Genomic DNA, 20,563 nt, shown 5'->3' with positions numbered 1-20,563 from the left:
ACATGGATGGACCCATGGCTCCAGCTGCACATGTAGCAGAGGATGACTTTGTTGAGCATCTATGGAAGGAGAAGCCCTTGGTCCTGCCAAGGCTTGATGCCCCAGTATATGGGAATTTCAGGGCAGGGAAATGGGAGGGTGTGGGTGGGTGTATGAACATCTTCATAGAAGCAAGGGGAGGTAGGATGGGATAAAGGATATGGAGGGGAATCTGGGAAAGGGGTTAACATTTTAAATGTAAATGAAATATATCCAATTAAAAATAATAAATAAAAGATCAAAGCTAAATTGATACAAGGATCATGTTGTGAACATATAGCCTCTTATTTCAAATTGGCCCTAAAAATATGACTTATATTTAGGTTCCCTTTGAATATAGCATATCATTTGATTATGCAGTTAAGTAGGAAATGTCAGCAAGCAACATGAGTGTGTTGTAATCACAGACATGATGCAGATCTCATAGAAAAATTGATGATTTGATAACTAGCCAGTTTTTCAGCATGATCCAAGAGTAGTTTTATACATCCTGAAGGTAGATAGTTGCAAATAGGGAAAGCAAGTATTCCTTGTTGCTTTATAAAAGTACTGATTCTCTCTCAAGATGTAAATGTGTATTCACAGTTCAAATCCCTGTTGGTTCGAACACCAACATACAGGACCATGTTATTTCCCTTCTTCCTCATATGCCCTACTGTGGAGAATGTTTTACCACTATCCACCCTCCTTACTTTTCTTTCCTCTATAGGAATAAGTGTCACTGGGATGCATGGAGGATGGGCAAGAATCAGATGCTGATTCTAGAGCAGGACAGGCCTATAAAATTAGGTTTCCAGTAATAGCTCACTCGTCCTCCAGTGCTTTTACTGAACAGATTGCTTAAGAATGTAGTTCAGAGTCCTGTTCTCTTACCAGAAGGTCTTTTGTTACCCAAAGTCTAGCAATTGTCTGTAAGCCTGGCTTATATGTGCACAGACTCCAATATGAGGATACATTTAGATTGATTTTTTTCTGGGAGAATGTGTTTTCAAGTTCAGGCTTGTACTTTCTGATGCATTAAAAGTAAAATCTGTATTCTGAAATAGAACAACTATTTTTGTTATTACACAGCAAGTGTTTTTATAATTATTAATATAGTTATTATTTCACAGTGTAGCAAACAGCTAAATATATTGTATTCGTTTAATATTCAGAGATATTTTCACTATTTTACATAAGAAGAAATTGAAGCTTAGTGCATGTAAGGTAGCTTTCAGTGAGATCTAATTTGTCTCTTCTTTTCACTGTTGCCTCTATTTTAAAACCAGTCTACATATCTTATATACCCAAAGCCATCTATACAGTTAAAAATAGCTCATTTAAACCACTTTCATGAAATAACTATATATTCCGCCTTAAGTGAAAATATAAAAATCCCCCATATTATTAAGCATGAATTAAATTTACTTGTGCACACATATATACATGTATACATACACATAATATATAGATATACATATTCATATATTTATATATATCAGGTACCTATAACTTCCCATAACTCAGTGTGATGTAAACAAGAACTCAAAGACTTACGTGTTCATCTAAGTTTAAGCTCTTGCCCCAGATGGCTGAATGTCTCAGGGAATACTTAATGGAGAACATGAATTCTGTCATCTGTCTGTGTCCTTCCCATGGTACCACCACTAAGATGTATTCGAAAATGTACTTTGCAACTGTTGTACTTGTTGATAGTCCCATAGTTACGGCTGCATACAAACTCTGTCCTATTTTGATATGCTTGACTTTATTCCAGCTGGGGCCTCCTCTTGGTTCTTCCTATTCTTTTAGCCCCATATTGGGAAGAAAAAAAGAAACACAGATGTCTCTGTCATCTGTATTCACACATACGGTGGGAAGGGATTCCAGCCTAAATCTGCCACAGATCGCCTAGCTCTGGCCAAAGCATTCAGAGCTTCATGGACCTCTGGCTTTCTTTCCTTTTCCCTTTCCTCGTGAAAATGAAATCCTTGGAACTGGAATTCCAATCCTCCTTCCTGTTTGAACCATCGGTGAGATGAACATTCTTTGGGAGTGTTTCAGACTCTACCTACCATTGATAACCATACACATCGAAATCATTAATGCCCATTTTCTTCTAATTTGTCCTCCAAATATTAAATATCTAGATGGCTATCATAGCTAATTTCCATGTTCCTTTTTCCTCTGAAAGTGAAGGGAAAATTAAAAACAAATGAAGTTTCTGAACATGCTGCTTTCTTAATTCCTTTGCTGTCTGAATTTGTATGATTATGAAGACTAATTAAACATTAAACTTAAAAATGTATGCAGTCCATGCCCCTTCCCAGCTGTGGAGCAATTGGTAGCTCTTAGTAGTTGGAAAGGGTCAGTTTTTTCTAAATTTATCACACCCATCTTATCACTGTGGTCTAGTACAACATGGCTATATTCTCCATTTTCTTGGTCACCTATTTTTTTTCTATATGTATCGTTCTAAATACTCACTGCAGTTACCTTCCCATATGCCAGTATTTCCTTCCTCTAATGTCAACCCCTTTGTTTTTTAAAATCTATAAATGATATGATTTATTTATATATACACATATATGATTTATTTATTTCACGTATGTGAGTACATTGTCACTGTTCTTAGACATAACAGAAGAGGACATCAGATTCCATTACAGATACCATATGGTTGCTGGGAATTGAACTCAAGAACTCTGAAAGAGCAGCCAATGCTTTTAACCACTGAGCCATCTCTCCAGCCCCTCAACCACAGAGTTTTCTTTCATCCAATGACCCTTTGTTTCTTTTTTATTCCCAGGGTTCCTCCCATTTATCTGAAAAAACTGATGGCAGATACTCTAAATACAGTCTTCACGGAGATTCTGTTCAACAGCGGCGAGATGACACTAAGTACAGAATCAAGAGCTTTAGGGTAATATTCCTCACATACTATCTTGGGGTGGGGGGAACGATCAGGATGCTCAGATCATTAACCATCCCTAAGTCCATAATCTGAGAAGCAACTATGGCAGTGTGTGTGTCAGGGTGCTTGCGAAGGAGAAGATACCATTTGATATATAAAATATATTTCAATTCCAGAAGCATATGCAAAGGTTGTGCTTTTAACATTTCCATCCTGAAGTTGATGTCATTGTTATGATAGCATGCTGTCTATCTGTGGAAATTGAAGCCATTTAAGAACTCCTGAGCTGGGAAAACGCTGACTTGGTTTGTCAAAGATTCTGTAAATGACTGCCCAACTTCATGAATAAGACAAGCAGCTCTCAGCACTCAAGTCCCCTTGAGGTCTAGCATCCTGTGCTATTAGCCTGTAGCTTCGGCATATCTAGTTACTCTTGTAGGTGGGCAAATTCCATACTAGGACTTCTTGGTTAATTATAACCAACACATAGATGCTTGAGAACATTTGATTGTATTGACAGAAAGTGTGCCATTCCCCAATTCCACTCCATATCCATTGAAGGCAGACAGATGAATTTAGTTGGCCCTGGATGATCTTAACCCAGAGCCAAGTATCTTGGCTTGAACATTATGACATTCAGGCAAGGTAATCTTTGTTGCAAGGGCTATATTATGCATTATAGGATGATTGGCAAAATCCCTAAAGTCTAATTAGTTTAACATCCCCCCCCTTGGTGCTAGTTGCACACCCACACCCAAATTTTGATACCCAAAAGGATCTCTAGGAATTACCATATAACTCCTGCATGGCCAAATTGCTGCCCCAACACACACACACACACACACACACACACACACACACACATACACACACACACACACACACACTCACACTCACACTGTTGATTCAGCTATGTACTTTTATTACAAAAAGTGTCTAACTTAAATATGAATTTTTATTATAGTACATGCATTCACTTACTGCATTCACAAATAATTATTCCTTAGGAGCCTCATTCCTCCTAATACAATTGTAGAATACTCAGTGAATAGAAAGAGTGCTCGTTTCAGAAAATCCTCCTGAGCTTAGTTATGCTGTATTATTGATACTTCCACAAGTAAGAGAATTTCTCATGATTCTGGTACTTTTTAACCAATTTTAAAGTTAGAATTATTAACTCCAGTGGTAGCCTTTTTTGTCTTGTATGACAGTTTTTAAATCATCTTTCAACATTGCTGTAGAGTCCCATACATTCTGAATTATTCATTCCTCCTTCAGTAGAATATGATACGTAGGCAATGGGAGTTAGTGCTAATTACTAATTATTGAGGATGTTAGAATAGACGCTTTCAAGTGCTGCTTGTTTTATATGGAGGCATGCTACTCCTTACAGCAACTGCCATATTCACATTATTTGTCCTCCTCCATTATGGAAGGAAGGTTATGGAGTGGTTAAATACATATTTCAGTCAGTATTTAAGACTAAGTCTACTTAGATGCAATATTCTATATTCTTGACCACTACGCTATTACTGACCATGTTTGGACTTCATATCACTCACAGTCACAGAATGTAGGAGTATGTTTTTAATGTGTTATAAAAGTTTTTTCCAAAGCCACATGATTCTGTTACGTCATACCCTATTGCCAGTTTAACAGAGGTCTAGATATACATTAAACATTTAAACCACTATTTCCCAATACAGCATGATTTGCTACGTGGTAAATCTGTGCTATCTAGTGGTGTCAAACTGCTATAAATCAGTGCGATTTTCATAATAGCATTTGGCAAAGGCATGAATGTTTAACATGTGCAGCAAGTTACCCAATAGTTCTGGGTAAAGTTGTGTCTGCAGCTGAAGGCGAAACAGGCCTATCTGTGAAAGAAGCTACACTTTGGAAACATGAGGAAATCAGCTTGAAAGTTTCAGAAATAGAAAGTATAAGTACAGCAGAGGCACACAACTTCTATTTTCCAATAGCCATGTTTCTGAATTAACTCTCTATAAACATTTTTACATATGTATCCATTCTTATGATGAATATATAGATCATCCCCAAATTCAGCACTCGCCTTCCCTAAATAATGCAATAGCCTGACTGTTTTATGAGACTGCCTTCCCAGTTATAGTCACCAATAGTCATGTTGGCAATAAATTATGTAAAGCGACTGAGAGAAGTAGACTGCACTGGTTAGATTTTAGTCAACTTGACACAAGTTGGAATCACTTGATAAGAGGGAAGCGTAATTGAGAAAATGCCTGTCCTGACTAGTTTTGTGTCAGTGTGACACAAGCTAGAGTCGTCAGAGAGGAGGAAACTCAATTGTGAAAATGGTTCTGTAAGATCCCTTAGGCTCTTGATAAGCCTATAGAACATTTGCTTAACTAGTGATTGATGGGGAGGGCTCAGCTCATCTTAGGTGGGGCTATCCTTTTTCTGCTGGTGCTCCTAGTTTCTTTTGTTTCCTTTTTTCCTTTTACTTCGTATGTTGCTTTATTTATTCAGTTTACATTCCAGTTGCAACCCCCTGCAGTGAGTTACACGTTACACAGTCCCTGCTGTGTAAATATGAGGTTCTGAATTCAGATCCCTGGTGCTCACATGCAAAGGTCCTAGTTTCTTTAAGAAAGCAGGCTAGGCAAGCCAGTAAGCAGCACCCCTTCATGGCCTCTGCATCAACTCCTATGTCCAGATTCCTGTCCTGCTTGAGTTCCTACCCTAACTTCCCTCAGTGACTTTTACCTGGAAGTGTAAGACAAAATCAACCCATTCCTCCTAAAACTGCCTGAACTGAGACCAAGCCAGGGCTGGAGCTTCATTGGAATACATCACACTCATTTGTTTCAAGTTATCTAGGGATGACTTTGTGCCGCACTGTAGGGTTTGCTAGTACAGTGGAAACAATATGGCACATAAATCCCCAAATAGTCACCCCAATTTCTAACTAGAAAAGGGGAAACTGCATTCTATTCTATCTTCTCTTATACACTGTAATCTATTTTTGTTTGGTGGGGGGGGGGGTCTTTTCTTTTTCTTTGCCAACCAAATAAGTACTTCCCAAGCTTTATGGAAAATCCTTCCTCTCATGTTTTACATTGTGTGTTATCTATGTGCCAGAATGTTTTTAGGCACACATGTGTGTTGTCTGTGCCTAGAGTGTTTCTAGGCTCATATGACCTAAATTAGTGAGCCTTCGGGGAGCTTCCCTTCTAATTGCAACTCAGACAATGTTCCCATTTGCTGTTCTTTCGAATCCAGCATTCAATGAACATTAGTTTTTACTAATATATTACAAACTGATGGCGATTTACATCCTTCTATAAACAGTGATGGCACAGATGCACAATATTGGGTACTGCAGAGGTGCTCCCCATCAGTTCTGCAGAGGTGCTCCCCATCAGTTCTACTTGGGGTTTAGGAAGAAGTGTTGAGCATTGTGAAAAATACTTGAAATGACAAGGTGAAGGGGAGAGTTTGGTTCACATCTTACTTTGGAAGAGGTTGTTAGCATTTCATTTTGCAGAGCCCTGTATTACTGTTGACAAATACGTGTTGGGATGGCAGGACCATGTTGGTGTCTGGCTTCTCCTGTTATTGCTGTTGTGTAGGAAAATGGTGCAGCATCTTGAGAGAGCATATCCTTGAAGAGAAAGACGTGTGATCAGGAAGTAGGCAAGTCAGATTCTCATTCCGGCCAGGGGGCCAGAGCTCTCTCTTGTTCCTCCTGTGACAACCAGCAGTGTAAAAGTGACCCAGCTTCCCAGCTTCTAGAAACCTGTAGAGGGGTTGTACAGCCCCATATTCCCCATTGTAAGAGCATGACATAATATAAAATGTGATAATATAATATTATGCTAAGCTGACCAAGCTAATTGAACAGAGCCTGATCTCAACGTTTATATTTAGAATTCAACTCAAAGCTGAATCCAGCACACTCTCCCTGATTCTCTGTAGGCAACAGAAGCATTTCACGGCCTCTTTTTCGTCCAGCTAATTGAGTTTCTGTAGGAAATGCAGTCTTCCTCGCTGTCCCAGCTGTTTTCAACTAGACAGAATGTCCACATCGAGCCAGTAACACAGCATCACTAATCTGAATTCACAGAGGATTGAGGTTTGCTGAGGGGAAAAAAAAATTCTCCATTCATTACCTTTATCCATACTAAATATATGGTTTTAATTAGCATTGGAATTTTATGGTAAGATCACAGAAGGCATAGTCCTTTTCCTATTCTTCCTCTGTCTGAAATGAAGGGCATGTTTTTTCTAACCTACTCGCTGAAGACTTGCTGTGCAGCTCCTATTTGAAGAAGCAGATGTTTTACAGGATTAGAGGATGGAGGTGAGGGAGTGTTGGTAATGGCTTTCAGAGGGGAAGGCAGCGAAGGGAGGGCAGTTTGCTGAAGCCCTTCATGGTGTTTGCTCGATGTAAGCATGGGTATGATGTGAGTCCCCCAGCTTGCTCCTGGAAGTCATTTCCCCCTCATTGAATCTCTCTAATTTGTTTATGCCTTGCTCATAACAATTAATGGCATTCAGCACTTTTCCAGGTCAGCTGTTTTTTGACTTAAATCTGCAATACCAGCTCCTAAAACATGCTGTGCGCAACTCCTAGTGTAATTCACATTTCCATTTTCATACTCTAAATTATATCACTGGCACGTGATGCATGCAATTTCCTGGCCATTGCTTGGGAATAGTGGGAGCGACCATGGCAGAGTGTAAGGGAGCAGTGCGCCTCTTATCCCTGTTGCACCTTTGATGGCAGCCTTTTCTCATCTTTGATGAGAAAATAAATGTAAATTGCAATGTGAATATAGCGCTATGCGTCCCTCAGCCCAACCATACGCCCTCTGGAGGGCCTTACACAGAGTTGGAGGTGAGGCGTTAGGACAGAGGACAGTGGTGTGGGGGTGGGGGTGGGAGATGCAGCAGAGCCCTTCTCTGTGTGGACTGGCATTTTAGCCCAGACACTGCCAGCCTCAGTTTTGACCCCAGAATAAAGAGCCAGCACACATAATAAGTTTGTGATTATGTTCTAAGTTCAGCCAGTGTAAAAGGCTAACAAAAGTCTAATTGGTCTTTTTTTTTCCCCCAGTAATACTTGTGGGAAATATCCCAAACTTTGTTTGGAAATGAAATCATGTGGAAAATAAATCATTTTATTCCTTTAACTTCATCAGGACTTACACACTGCTATGTTCAACTACTAGATTTTATCTTGCTTTTAAAAAGCCAAACAAAGAATTTTGTTTTGTTTTTTTTTTAACAAACTAAAGTGAAGTGGAATTTTTTTCATAATCTGAAAAGTTATGAATCAGAAGTGATAACTCAGTTAAACATTAATTTTTTTATCTTGCAGCTTTATTCTACATACCCCAATTCCCTGGATATGGAATATAAAATTTTACACAACTATCAATAAGTAAATAATGTTTACTAATACAGATAGAAAACTTCTGAAAAAGCCATCAAATAGTTTTTTGTTTGTTTTTACGAGTTCCAACTAGCAATGGCCTGTGTGTTGGCATCTACAGTGAGCAGATTTTAATTCCGGTGTGTCATCCAGTGCTGCCATCTTCTCACCAGAGGGGACACTGCAACACATGGAGGATGGGGGTGGGGGTGGAAGGATGAGATGCTGTGATAGTCAAAGGCCCACCCTAGTGACTAAAGTCAGTACAGGAGAAGCTAATGTTGAGAGGTGAACTGTCCAGTTTGAACTTTCCAAGGAGAGCACAGTTTACAGAGGAAGAAGTTCAGGCTCTTTGGAATGCTGATGGAGGAGCAGGCCTTCATATGGGGGTGGGGAGGGAGAGAGAGGAGGAGGGAGGAAGGGAGAGAGAGGGATGGAGGGAGGGAGAGAGAGAGAGAGATTGAGAGAGAGAGAGAGAGACAGACAGACAGACAGACAGACGCAGAAAGAGAGAGAAAGGGAGAGACAGAGTTTAAGAAAACATCCTGCAACAGATTCAGAAATACACCCTTTTCTTTTTCTCCAAGGGAAGAGATTGATAAAAACTTTAAAATTAAATGTGTCACTTATAAAGTTTGAACTAACTGTACTCCTGAAAGAGAAGTATTTGGTGTGCAATGTTACATATTAATCATTAGATATCACTTTAGCAGAGGAACTGAGTCAAGTTGGAACAGCTTTTAAGAAACCACTTACAATGTGAGTTATGAAAGAGAAGTGGACGAAGCCCAGGGAAAATACTAGAAAATGCGAGTCCTTTCATCCATTGAGCTGTGCAGAGAGCTCTGGCTAACTGGGTTATTCAGACTTAAGACAGCAATAAAAACAGGCCCTTGTTTTAAGGATAAAAGAATTGTTAAGAAGCAGAAGCTGGGACTATTAACATTGCAAAGTATCTTCATTTTTAATAAATATTTTCTTCTTGGTACTAAAGTCCTTGATTAAGTAATAGGTAGGCATTAAAAAGAAGCATTTAGTGTTTGAGCATGTTGTAAACTATGTTTAAGTTGAGAGTCCACAGAGAAAACAGCAAAGTAGAAAGCAGCAGCCGTGTAGGACAGGGCAACCTCAGACTCCACCGTGATGAGAGTCCAGACGAACCATGAAGCAGTTTTCTTATGTAATTCAATTTGACTAGTTCATTTTGCTGTTTCTGATTCAAGATGATATGGACTATTTGACAAGTTTTTAAAGATTTTATTTTAGTGTGTGTGTGTGTGTGTGTGTGTGTGTTTGTGCATGAAAGTCAGAAGAAGCTACATCCAAACTAACTGCTGGGTCATCTCTCTAGCTCCCTCTGACTATTTTGAAGGCATGAAATGGTCGAGCTTGAAGCTGTAGTTAAATCTCTCTAGTTCTCGCATGGAAAGAAGGAAATTAAGAACACTCCAGCCACACCTAAGCCCTGTGCAGGGAAGGGTGTCATGTCCATCTGAGCATTGGAACACATGGAGCAACAACTACCAGCACCGTAAGCTGTGGCCTGATTCACAAACATGACCATTTGCCTTTCTCTCTCTTCTCGTAACTGAAGCCATTGGCAGGAGAACCTGGAAGACTAGAGCAGCATCAGGAACATCCTGAGCCTTCTCCAGGACTACATGTTCTGAATGATGAATATCATTTCAAAACTGTTTTTGTTGGTAATTTTTAATTGGATATTCTCTGCATTTAAATTTCAGATGTTATCTTCTTTCCTCCAGTCCCATCCCTCCTGTCCCTCCCATTGCTTCCATGAAGGTGATTAAAATTACAAATATTATCCACAGTGAAATGAAAGCAAAATGGATGGATAACAGAAAGCTGCTTAGGAAAAACCCAAATACTTAGAAATTAAACATCATGTCATACTTGTACCTAACTCATGATGGCACAAAGAAGCAAGGCAAAGGAAGTTATAAATATTCATTTGTATTAAAGTAAAAACACATTATTGAAATTTGTGGGGTCAGCATCCTCAATGGCATGTAGAAATTACCATCCAGTGATTTCACTTCCAGGAATTTAAAACATGAACAAGCCTTTTATAGCAACAGGTCTGTCACACAGCTTGCTTAGAGTAGGAAAAATATTTTGTAGTAAATCTTATGTGTAGATAATACAGTGTAAGTAAAAGTATGGTATATTGATGATGATGATGATGATGATGATGATGATGATGATGATGATGATGATGATGGAGGAAATACTCTTAAATATAGTGATACTAGGAGAAGCAGGAGGTTGGTGGAGATGTGTCATAGAGCCAGTGCTTGTAATATGCAGTGACTTGGGGAACAAGAGGGAAACAAGGATCTATTTGTTGTGTGTGTGTGTGTGTGTGTGTGTGTGTGTGTGTGTGTGTGTGTGTGTGTTTTATTTAAATTTTGTATTTACATACAATATCTGTGACCAAAATAAAAACCCAATGAAGATGGCCCTGAGAATGGCTGTGACTGTATCGGGTAGTGATGTTCCATGAGACGCCTCCTTACAACAACTTACCCACAGCTGTTTGATATGAGTCATTGTCAACATTCTTGATTGCCTTTTCCAGACACAAGTTATCTTTAGCCAGTCCTTTTTTAGATGTTTTAGATAGTACCACCTCATTGCCATCCTCTTTATAAAACTTTAGTTTATTCAAATGCTTTTAAGAAATTTAATTTTGAGGCTGGAGAGGTGGCTCAGCTGTTAAAGGCACTGGTTGCTCTTCCAGAGATCCTGAGTTCCATTCCCAGCAACCACATGCTGGCTCAGACTCATGTGTAATGGGATCTGATGCCCTCTTCTGGTGTCTGAAGACATCATACTTATATACATAAAATAAATAAATCTGAAGAAACCAGCAAGATGGCTAAATGGGTTGAGGCCTTTGTTCTATCTTGACAATATGAGTCCTGTCTCCAGATTTCACACAGACAGAAAGTGAAAACCAGCTTTTCAGATCTGTCCTCCAGCCTCCACACATAGCAGCAAATGTTTATACCTATGTGTACACACAAATATTTAATTAAAAATTTTAAATCTCCAATTATAAACATAGCTTCTGGTCACCCCTGGACATCACTGTAAACACTTTGGCAGGTTGAGAATGCTACAACCGGAGGCCCTTTTCCTTCCCTACCTCAAGCACACCAAGTTCTCTCTCAACTTCCTCCACATTGCTTCATCCTCCCCATCTCTCCCTGGTGTCGTTGTTCAGCTATACTCAGATACTTCTTGAGCATCAGCTCCAAGGGTCATATTCTCTGACCTCAATTCTATTGTCTCTTTCTGGTCTTTACTGTTCTTAGAGTACTACTGATCATGGTTATAATTACACCATGCTTCATGCATTTTATTTGCTCAGTGAATGCCTTTTTCATTTGGAAACATGAAAGTTTACTGAGCATATGCCCCAATAATCTTATCAGTTATTGCCCCAGCCTGTGGCACATTCCACCCCCAATTATTCTGAATGAGTGGGGGACGGAGAGCAAAAACAATAACAAGTAATTTGATAAGAATTATTTTAAAAATAGCAGCTTTACTACTTATGTATATCAAAGCACCTATTTTTAACCAATATAAATAATGAAACAGTTTAAAGTTATCTAATAATTAAGGAAGACATATTTGTGCACCATAGGAAGAAAGGAGCCTATTATGTATATTTTAAATAAATACTTGTTGTATATGTATATTATATTAATTATACAGAAAGCAGCCTGGTAAGTTTTATTTTAAACATAAAACTGTTTTTATTGATCCAGGATTTCCACCTAAGAATTGTCTTAAGGGATAGACCTAAGTATGGAATAGCTTACATATTTAAAGTTATTTCTTACTGTGTTATTTATGGAAGAAAACCCTGAACACCATCTAAATGCTGAAGGAAACAATGGCTTAGTACATCATACTGTGCCCACAGGCTAGTTTATGGTAGCATGGAAGTTAAAGATTAGGATAATGTGATGACTAAAATGTTTGCAAACTAAATGCAAAGAACAAGAGGTTTGACAAATGTGCTTCTAAAGTCTTTTCACATGGTGGAGGAACGAACTGGTTGGAAAGAAATATTGTACTTGACAGTGAGTGATCTCTTTCTTTTTCATATCTGTGCCTTAGCACATCATATGTTTTATTTTATGCAATGATCATTGTCACCAACCCATGCATGTGCAGTGTAGCTTGCAGAGTAAGGTCCGGTTCCCAGTCAGTACATTTACATGACTCCTTTTCCATGTGTTCTGAGGTCATGGAACTGAAGTGTGCTGCTCTTTCTCAGGATGACAGGCCCTCTTCTGCCGGTTCCCATGCTCACGGCCTAGAGCACTCCTCCTCTTGGCAGGACCACAGTCGCTTCCTGTCTAGTCCACAGTTTTCACACTTCAACTGTAAGTAATAAAGTCCTCTACCAGTTATTAAATTGGATTTTTTAATGTAATTCATGGGGAAATTAAAGTTTAAGGCAAGTACATGATAGAAATATTCATGCTAAAGTCCGAGAAATGTTTCATTATGAATCATAAAAAGAAGTCCCCCAAGAACACTTCTGACATTACCGAACTCAGTGGAAACATGGAATTCCTTTTTAGATATCAAACTTTTTAAAGAAAACTTAAAATACATCATCCATGACAAAAAAAATAGTTAATTAAGCCCATTTTTTTTGGTCAAAAGGTTGTTAAACTGTAGATGAACAGATAAAGTTATTTTGTAATAAAATGAAAATCAAAACATGAAGACTTTATTGCATATGACTATTCAGAACTATTTCTTTGTACAAAGAATAAGGATACATATATAACTACATACTGAGTAGCACTGTTTACTTCCTGTTAGAACAGTAAACTGATGTCATGGTTCACTAGGCCAGTACCCATTTACACCATGTGTCCCTGCCCCACAAGTGGTCCTCGTTCCCGTGCTCTAAGGGCTCTGCATTATAGTTGAAGAGTGCATCAGCTATGGTTTCCAAGATGTTTTCTATTTTAATACCCTAAACTCAGTACAAGTTTAAATAAATCTTAGGATAATAAATATATAGATGGATTTTTAAAACTTGAATGACTTTTTGTTGATTGCATTTCTATCCCACACCCCACCACAGATTGAACAGAATGAATGAGTGTTGTCGGCTTCCCTAGCCTCTCACATAACACTTGAGTCATATTAAAAGCCCAATTAATGTTCAATTAAATTAGGTAGATGAATATATAAGTCCTTTTTTGAAGTCTACTTTTATCTAAGCTATTGGGATTCAAATATTATTTAATAGATTCTAATTTGCATAATAATTTAGTTCTTCAATTTATCATGGGCCTAGAGGGTTATACATTAAATTGGATAATTCTGTCATTTAAAATAGCTAGTCTGCTATAAAATAATATACCAAAATAAGCCTTAAAAGAAGTAGGTCAAATCCAAAGGTGATATCTCTCATTTTTGCTTATTTATATTCATGGATTCATTTAATAAATATTTATCAGATTCTGACAAATGGTTTGGTGTTCATTATATTATAATTATTTTATTGCAAAAGGTAAGCATTTTTTTCTTTTCCATTTGATTCATTTTACCAAGTGATTTTTGTATCTCAGTAAACCCTCTGCTATGCTGGTGTTGCAGCCACTCTTCAATTTGAATTAACATCTCGAGTTGAATATGGCATCGCAGAATCTGGTGTATATACAGGGCAGAACTTGTGTCTTTCATATTAAACAATGTAAAAGTTTCCTCAGGTTACCATCGACTAAGAAGGAAGAAGCTGAGTACCCCAAAACATTGGAAGTCCCACATGCTGGTACCCTAAAAACCTGAGGTGACAGGACCAGAAGTCAAGAAAAGCAGCCATGTTTTACTGCCACTTAATCTTGCTAAAATGTCTTCTAACAGGAAATGGATAGATGACATGAAGTAGGATATTACAAGGTTATGGGAATTATGTTTAATATTATAAAAAGGCATCCATAGAGACTGCATTAAGCTTTTGATTGTACCATCTTGTGACCAGCCTTAATCATTTTTCTAAGTAAGATATATTTCTCATGGGCAGACATGGGTTTCTATTCTAATGCAGTGACTCAAAAATAAACAAAATTAATAACTATTAGAAAAGTTAACCTTGCAATATATATATAGTATGAATGAAGAAATATTTTGTTACTGCCTGTATTATAGGATGTAAAAAATTTAATTGTTGACAAGTTTATATTTATTATTTTTTACCATGGTTATTCCCACTTTCCCAATACTTTTCAAAATGTAGTTAGCACTGTCTGAATACTTCTGTTTTGTAGCAGATAATTCCACTTAGAGAAATTGCCCTCTAATTTCACCTTTTACTATATTCCCAAACGTCAAAATTGCCAAGCCCCACAGTAGAACAAAGCCTCTGTCAAATAAGACAATTAGATAAGAAGTCCCCAGACGAGAAAAGACTGAATCTAAGAAGAGAGAATGAGGGGTAAACAGTTTCAGAATTATAAAATATTCTTGGCATGAAGATCAACAAAGCTAGACACATGGGAAATAAAATATAGAAAAACACAGAGTAAAACAGGTGTGGCCAGGGGAAAGGACAATAGAAAAGAAAAGAAAACCAAGAGTTGGCAAGATGGTTCAAGTGAGTAAAAGCACTTGCCAAACCTGAGTTCAATCCCTGAGACCCAAAGGATGGACAGAAAGAACAGATGCTCATAAGCTGTCCACTGACTTCCATATGCATACTATGACATCTACATGTCTTTCCCTTTCTCTCACTCCTTCCCCTCCCTCCCTCTCTCCTTCTCTCTCTCTGTCTCTGTTTCTCTCTCTCTGTCTCTGTCTCTGTCTCTCTCTCTCTCTCTCTCTCTGTCTCTCTCTCTCTCTCTCTCTCTCTCTCTCTCTGTCTCTCTCTCTCACACTCACACACACACAAATGTAATTTACAAATGTAAAATTCAGGGAGGAGCTGGAGATGGGTTACTGTTTAAGAGTACTAGCTGTTCTTCTAGATGATCTTCATTTCAGCTCCCAGCATCCGTACTGTGGCACATGACTGCAAAGGCACTTCTAAACATCCAGTTATTTTCTGCAGGTACCAAGAGTGCACGTGGTCCGCAGACATATACAAGCAAAACACCCATACACATAAATAATACACATAAATACACAGAAACTGGTAATAATAATTTTAAGACAAATTTTTTAAACTCAATTCAAAGTGGACAAGATAGGCATCACATATTTGGGGAGCAAAGAAAGCATGCAGGCCAGAAAGGAAAGGGCTTGTCTATGAAGTCCATGATGCATATGACACCCAGATACTGTCCTCCACGGTTTCTGATCTCTTATTTCCTGTGCCTGCTTCTTCACCCCTTGCTTTTATGGAAATACATTGAGGAGAAGGAGGTAAATGTCTCTGATGTTTGATTCCCTGAAAATGGAATGTTCCACTGACACTTGATCGAGCCTTTGGCTGACTATAAAATTCTGTGTTTGGCCAACTACAAAATTTCAAGTTGAGAATGATTTTCCTTATGAGGGCATTGGAAAAATATTTCTCCAGTCCAAGATCATTGTTGAACAGCATGGATATTTTACTCCCATCTTTTGAAGTTTTCTCTCTCCTCCACTCCCTTCCCTTCTATGTACACTTTCCCTTTGCACTCCTGGCCTGGGAACCTTGGAGGAAGTCTGCCCATGAGTCCCAGGGAGGTTGTGGTTCTGTGTTATTCACCCTTCTGGATTCAGGATTGGTGAGCCTGTAAATGGCACACATTTTCCTTTTTTTATTGAACATAGTTTTTCTCAAACAGTCTATCCTGATTATGGTTTCCCCTCCTACTTCTCTCAGCTTCTTCCAACCTCCCCTCCCTTCTGGATCTACCTCATTTCTGTCTCTCATTAGGAAAAAAAAAACAGGCTTCTATGGGATAATAATAAGATAAAACCTGGCATCAGAATTAGACAAAACAAAACAACAGAAGGGAAAAGAGCCCAAAAGAAGGCACAGGAAAACACAGACCCACTCATTCACATTCACACAGGGCTCCCATCAAACACTAAAGTGGAAGCTACAGCGCATGCTGAGGAGCCAGTGCCGACCTGTAAAAGCCCCATGCCCTCCATCTCAGCCACTCTAGCTCCTATGAGATCTGATCACTTAGAGCACCTTGTTTTCCTGGTCTCTTCTATCCCCTCTGACTCTACATTCTTCCTGCCTCCTCTTACTCAAGGTTTCCAGAGCCCCGAGGAGGGGGATGTGATGGAGACATCCCCTTTACACCTGAATGGTCCGAGGTGTCTTAGTCTCAGCATTATTTCTGCCTGTTGGTCTCTATATTTGTTCCCATATGTTTCCCGGGTTGAAACTCACACTCTTAATAAATCTTCTCACACTAAAGACAGGTTCTATTGAGCAAATCCTTAGGAAACAAAGAAATAACTTTATTTGTTGCAACTGAAGACTTAGGGAGAACAAGTCCAAGGGGAAAAAAATGGTAGAAGATTTAATTGAGCCAATGGCAGGAAATAGTCATGGAAAATAAGCTTATAAAAATTAAAATATGAGTCAATTAATAAATGGGGAGAAAAACAAGACAAGAAACGTTGCCATGGTCTACCCTATTAGTTGTCTGTGAGCTGTGTTTATTTACATGGTCATGAAATTATAAACACTCCGTATTGACATAACCGAAGCCTCAGAAATAGCATTTCTGGAAGAATTAGTGTGAAGAAGTGGGTGGGTGCATGTGGATAATGTCTAAAAATGATAAGTCAGAAAATAACACTTTTATACTTTTTTTATATAAATGAAGGAAAGGTAGGAACTGTTTAGAGAGCTGTTTGTGGTTGCCTCTAGAGAAGTACAGGGAAGACTGTGGGAGGCTCCTGGTGTTCTCTACAGTAGTTTCAAACTATTTGATGTATAGATGTACACTTTGGTCAAAAATGAGTCTTATAAAGACAAATGGCACCGCAAAAACCTCAGTTTTTATATCTGACCAACAAATGTCCAATTTTCTTATTAACTTCTAAATTGAGTGTAAAATTTGGCTTTGGAGCTCTGAACCATTTCAACCTGTGTGGAAACTTGGCGAGGAGATGACCACGGCCCTGTAGACGTGGAAGGACATTGCTTTCCGGTCCCACAAACAGGCACCTTCTTGCTTGTGATGGAGTACAAGCCACAGGAGGCTTCTTTTGTCCTGTGCCATGAAAGCCAAGACACTCATTCTGCTGCTGTAGGGGATCAGTGAAACTGTGACCAAAGCAAGCACAGAACCACTGACCATGGAAAAAACAAAGGAAATGGGAAAACACTGCATAATTTGTGGTCTCTGAAATGCTCCAGCATTAATGAAAGTTTGTTTTAAGAAGTAATTTATGTCAGCTTTGTGTAGTTCAGGTCAATTCATGAAAAGGTAGATCCCCTGTGCCAGGAAGACGAGAAGAAATGTATAAATTGTAAGTTTATATTACCATTGGAAATGAGAACACAGAAATCCATTATTAAAAGCATGATCACTCGCAAATTTATCCTGGCTGGCTGGGAGCTGTGGCCCTGAGTCAGGATCCTCTTTTAGAAGACTGGTTCCATTACCTTCAGCCTGTAGACAGTAGGGGCTTAGTCAAGCCAGAGTCCCAATGTCGGCTTTTGGAGCTGTTGGAGCCGTCGTTTTCACTTTTTATAAGTGGCGACTGGCCACTGGTCTTCATGTGTAGCTCCTTTGAGATGAAAGGCACAGGACCCCAGGGCAGGTCCTCTCGGGGCTGAGACTAGTCTAGACTTAAATGAGGTCTGTAGTGTTCTGGTGACTTCTAGAACTCTCCAACCTTTTGAGACTAACATGCTTAATTTCTGTGGGATTAGTGTTTCCAAACCAAATTTTAAAACAAACATAGATAGTAAATTGTCTGTAAATCTTAAACTATCCTAAAAAGTAATTTTTTTAAAAAAAAAAAAAGTGAGTGAACCTAAGTAAAGAGCTGTGGCTTTTATGCAAGAGGGCAAAAAATCTAGTATTATTACAGAATTTAGAAGTGAGTTACATATTATATTCTAACTTGATACTTTCAGAAAAGCAATTCAGAAAAGTTGTCTTGTAAAAACTATTTCATCTCTCACTTCTGTTTATATTGCTAGAAAATGAAAACTTAGCATTCATGGTTTGTATTTTGAAGGACTGTTTTTATCAGAGTTTATATCTTTTGGATAAAAATAAACTGTCCACAGAAAACCATAATAGGATTGCTATATTAATGGCTCCAGGTCTACCTGATTAACCGTGCATAGCTCCTTTTTAAGTGATCTGCCCTGCACTCACAGGACCCAAGGCCAACACTATGTGGCACGAGGAATGTTGGAAGTGCTGACCAGAGAACAAAGGTTCCTTGTCCATCAGAGGATTGTTTATTCCATGGAAGCATAACATATCTGTCTCTTCTGTTTGCTTATTTTATGAAACCAGGCTTTGGTTTTGTATGTTGAGCAATTAAGTGGTAGAAATTTATAAATGATTGGGCTCTGGTTATTGTAATTTGACAAAAGACTTTTCTCGTCACTCCCTAGAAAGCATCTAAAAAGTTTGCAATTTGACTGTCTCTTTGCCATCTTTTTGGTGTGATAATTTGAGTCCACCTGAGAGACCTCTATAGAGACTTTGAGGTCAGATTTGGGGGAAAGGATTCTTTATATTAGGAGCAAAACGTCCAAAAGGTCTGAGGAAGGCGGCCACTGGCAGGTGCCTGAATCTCGCTCTATATTCACCAGAAAGCATGAAGGTGGATGGGCTGTCCGGGAGCAGGGTGTACCTAAAGTTTACCTTTTAGGAAGGTCATCCTGAGTAGAACAGGAGTAAGATATAAGTAACCTGAGAGGAAATGGCAGCCTGGGCTGAAGAGAGAAGAATTGTAAGGACTCACTCTTAGGTGAGGTAGATGGGTCAGGCGAAGAAAAGCAGACTCTGAGAACCTGAGTAGGGTGGGAATATTGGTTCTATGACAGAGTCTTATTATAATATATTATTATTTATTATTATAATATATTATTATTATTATTATTATTATTATTATTATTATTATTATTATTCATGTTGGTGTGGCCGAGCAGCGACCTGAGAGCTAAAACCTGGAGGGACAAGTTCACGTGAATGGTGAGATTTTGCTCTCAAGCTTCCGGAGGAGATTAACACAAAACAAAACAAAACAACCTGGATTCTAGGTCTACTGCTAGAAATCCAGGGGATATAACAGAGAGGATTCCCAGAAAGGAGGTCTTCAAAATTTCTGTAAATCCTTTGTGTTTGTATCATTGTATTCTGACAAAGTACGCATTTTCCACTCTCAGAAACAAATTTTTAAAAATTTGATTTTAAAATTCAGTGTTTTTTTGAAAATATATTCATTTTTGATGTATGCTAAATGTCTGCTAGTCCATGTAAAGTTTAATTATAGAAAATCAAATTAAATACCATGCCTAACTAATTTCTACAAGATTAGTCCTTTGGCTCCAGTTTTCTGCTCACATGGGTTTATTTCCTCTTTCCCTTAGCCTTGCCAGCATTTACCAAAAGAACCATTGCCCCCGATCCAGCTTCAATCACGGGAGATGCCACAAGTTTACCAGCGAATGGAACAAGTCCACAGTCCAAGAGGGAGGGACATGAGAGCAAAAAGTACAAACTGTGATTCACAACTTCACAAGTACAGCGGCGGTCCTTGTTGCCGTTGGGCTCAGATTGTCTAAAGATGTCACGTGGCTTCAGCTCCGTGCAACCACCAAATGTTGGCTAGCATGATGTTGTATCCAGTCTTTGTGAGGGAGAGTAAATTTAACTTGTGGAGGTAATATCAACTTATGAATGATATATAACCCATTTAAAAGCAACTCATACCGGCAGAGAGAGTGATTGTTTTTAACCTTCTATTTTCCTATTTCTCACTGTCACAGTTTTCCAACCCAACCTGGAATTTGTAGTTGATGCCTTTCTAAGATGACTGGCTACAGGAGGAGAAGGGGTTCCCTCCAGGCAAACGTTTCCAGCAGTTTAGAGTCAGGCACATTTGTACATGATGGATTCTTAAATTTTCTCCCTCCTCACGTGCCATGTGTTGTATGTAATTGTGGAGGTGCTATGAAATATGAGACTGCCTTTTAAATGTTTATCACCTGTCAATCTCAGCAGTCTACTACTACGTGAAGTATC

At 38.7% G+C, this 20,563-nt stretch overlaps 1 protein-coding gene across 2 annotated transcripts in view; it reads left to right on the top strand.

Annotated features, from left to right (window-relative positions):
- CEP128 (centrosomal protein 128) overlaps window positions 1-20,192 on the top strand; it is a gene marked incomplete at its 5' end in the record, with an annotated part of 311,478 nt that extends 291,286 nt beyond the window's left edge. Inside the window, 3 exons of one of the 2 annotated variants that reach the window (XM_080914797.1) lie at window positions 2,828-2,941; window positions 12,658-12,766; window positions 19,918-20,192. In XM_080914797.1, the coding sequence (XP_080770923.1) occupies window positions 2,828-2,941; window positions 12,658-12,766; window positions 19,918-20,045 (351 nt within the window). In that variant the 3' untranslated portion in view covers window positions 20,046-20,192. Of the gene's footprint in view, window positions 1-2,827; window positions 2,942-12,657; window positions 12,767-19,908 lie in introns of both variants that reach the window. The other variant, XM_080914796.1, reaches the window with a different exon arrangement.
- Window positions 20,193-20,563: the final 371 nt, after the last annotated feature.

The sequence above is a fragment of the Micromys minutus genome, assembly GCF_963924665.1.
Source record: "Micromys minutus genome assembly, chromosome: 1".
In the NCBI taxonomy this organism is placed as follows: Eukaryota; Metazoa; Chordata; class Mammalia; order Rodentia; family Muridae; genus Micromys; species Micromys minutus.
This window is presented reverse-complemented; position numbering and strand designations above follow the sequence as displayed.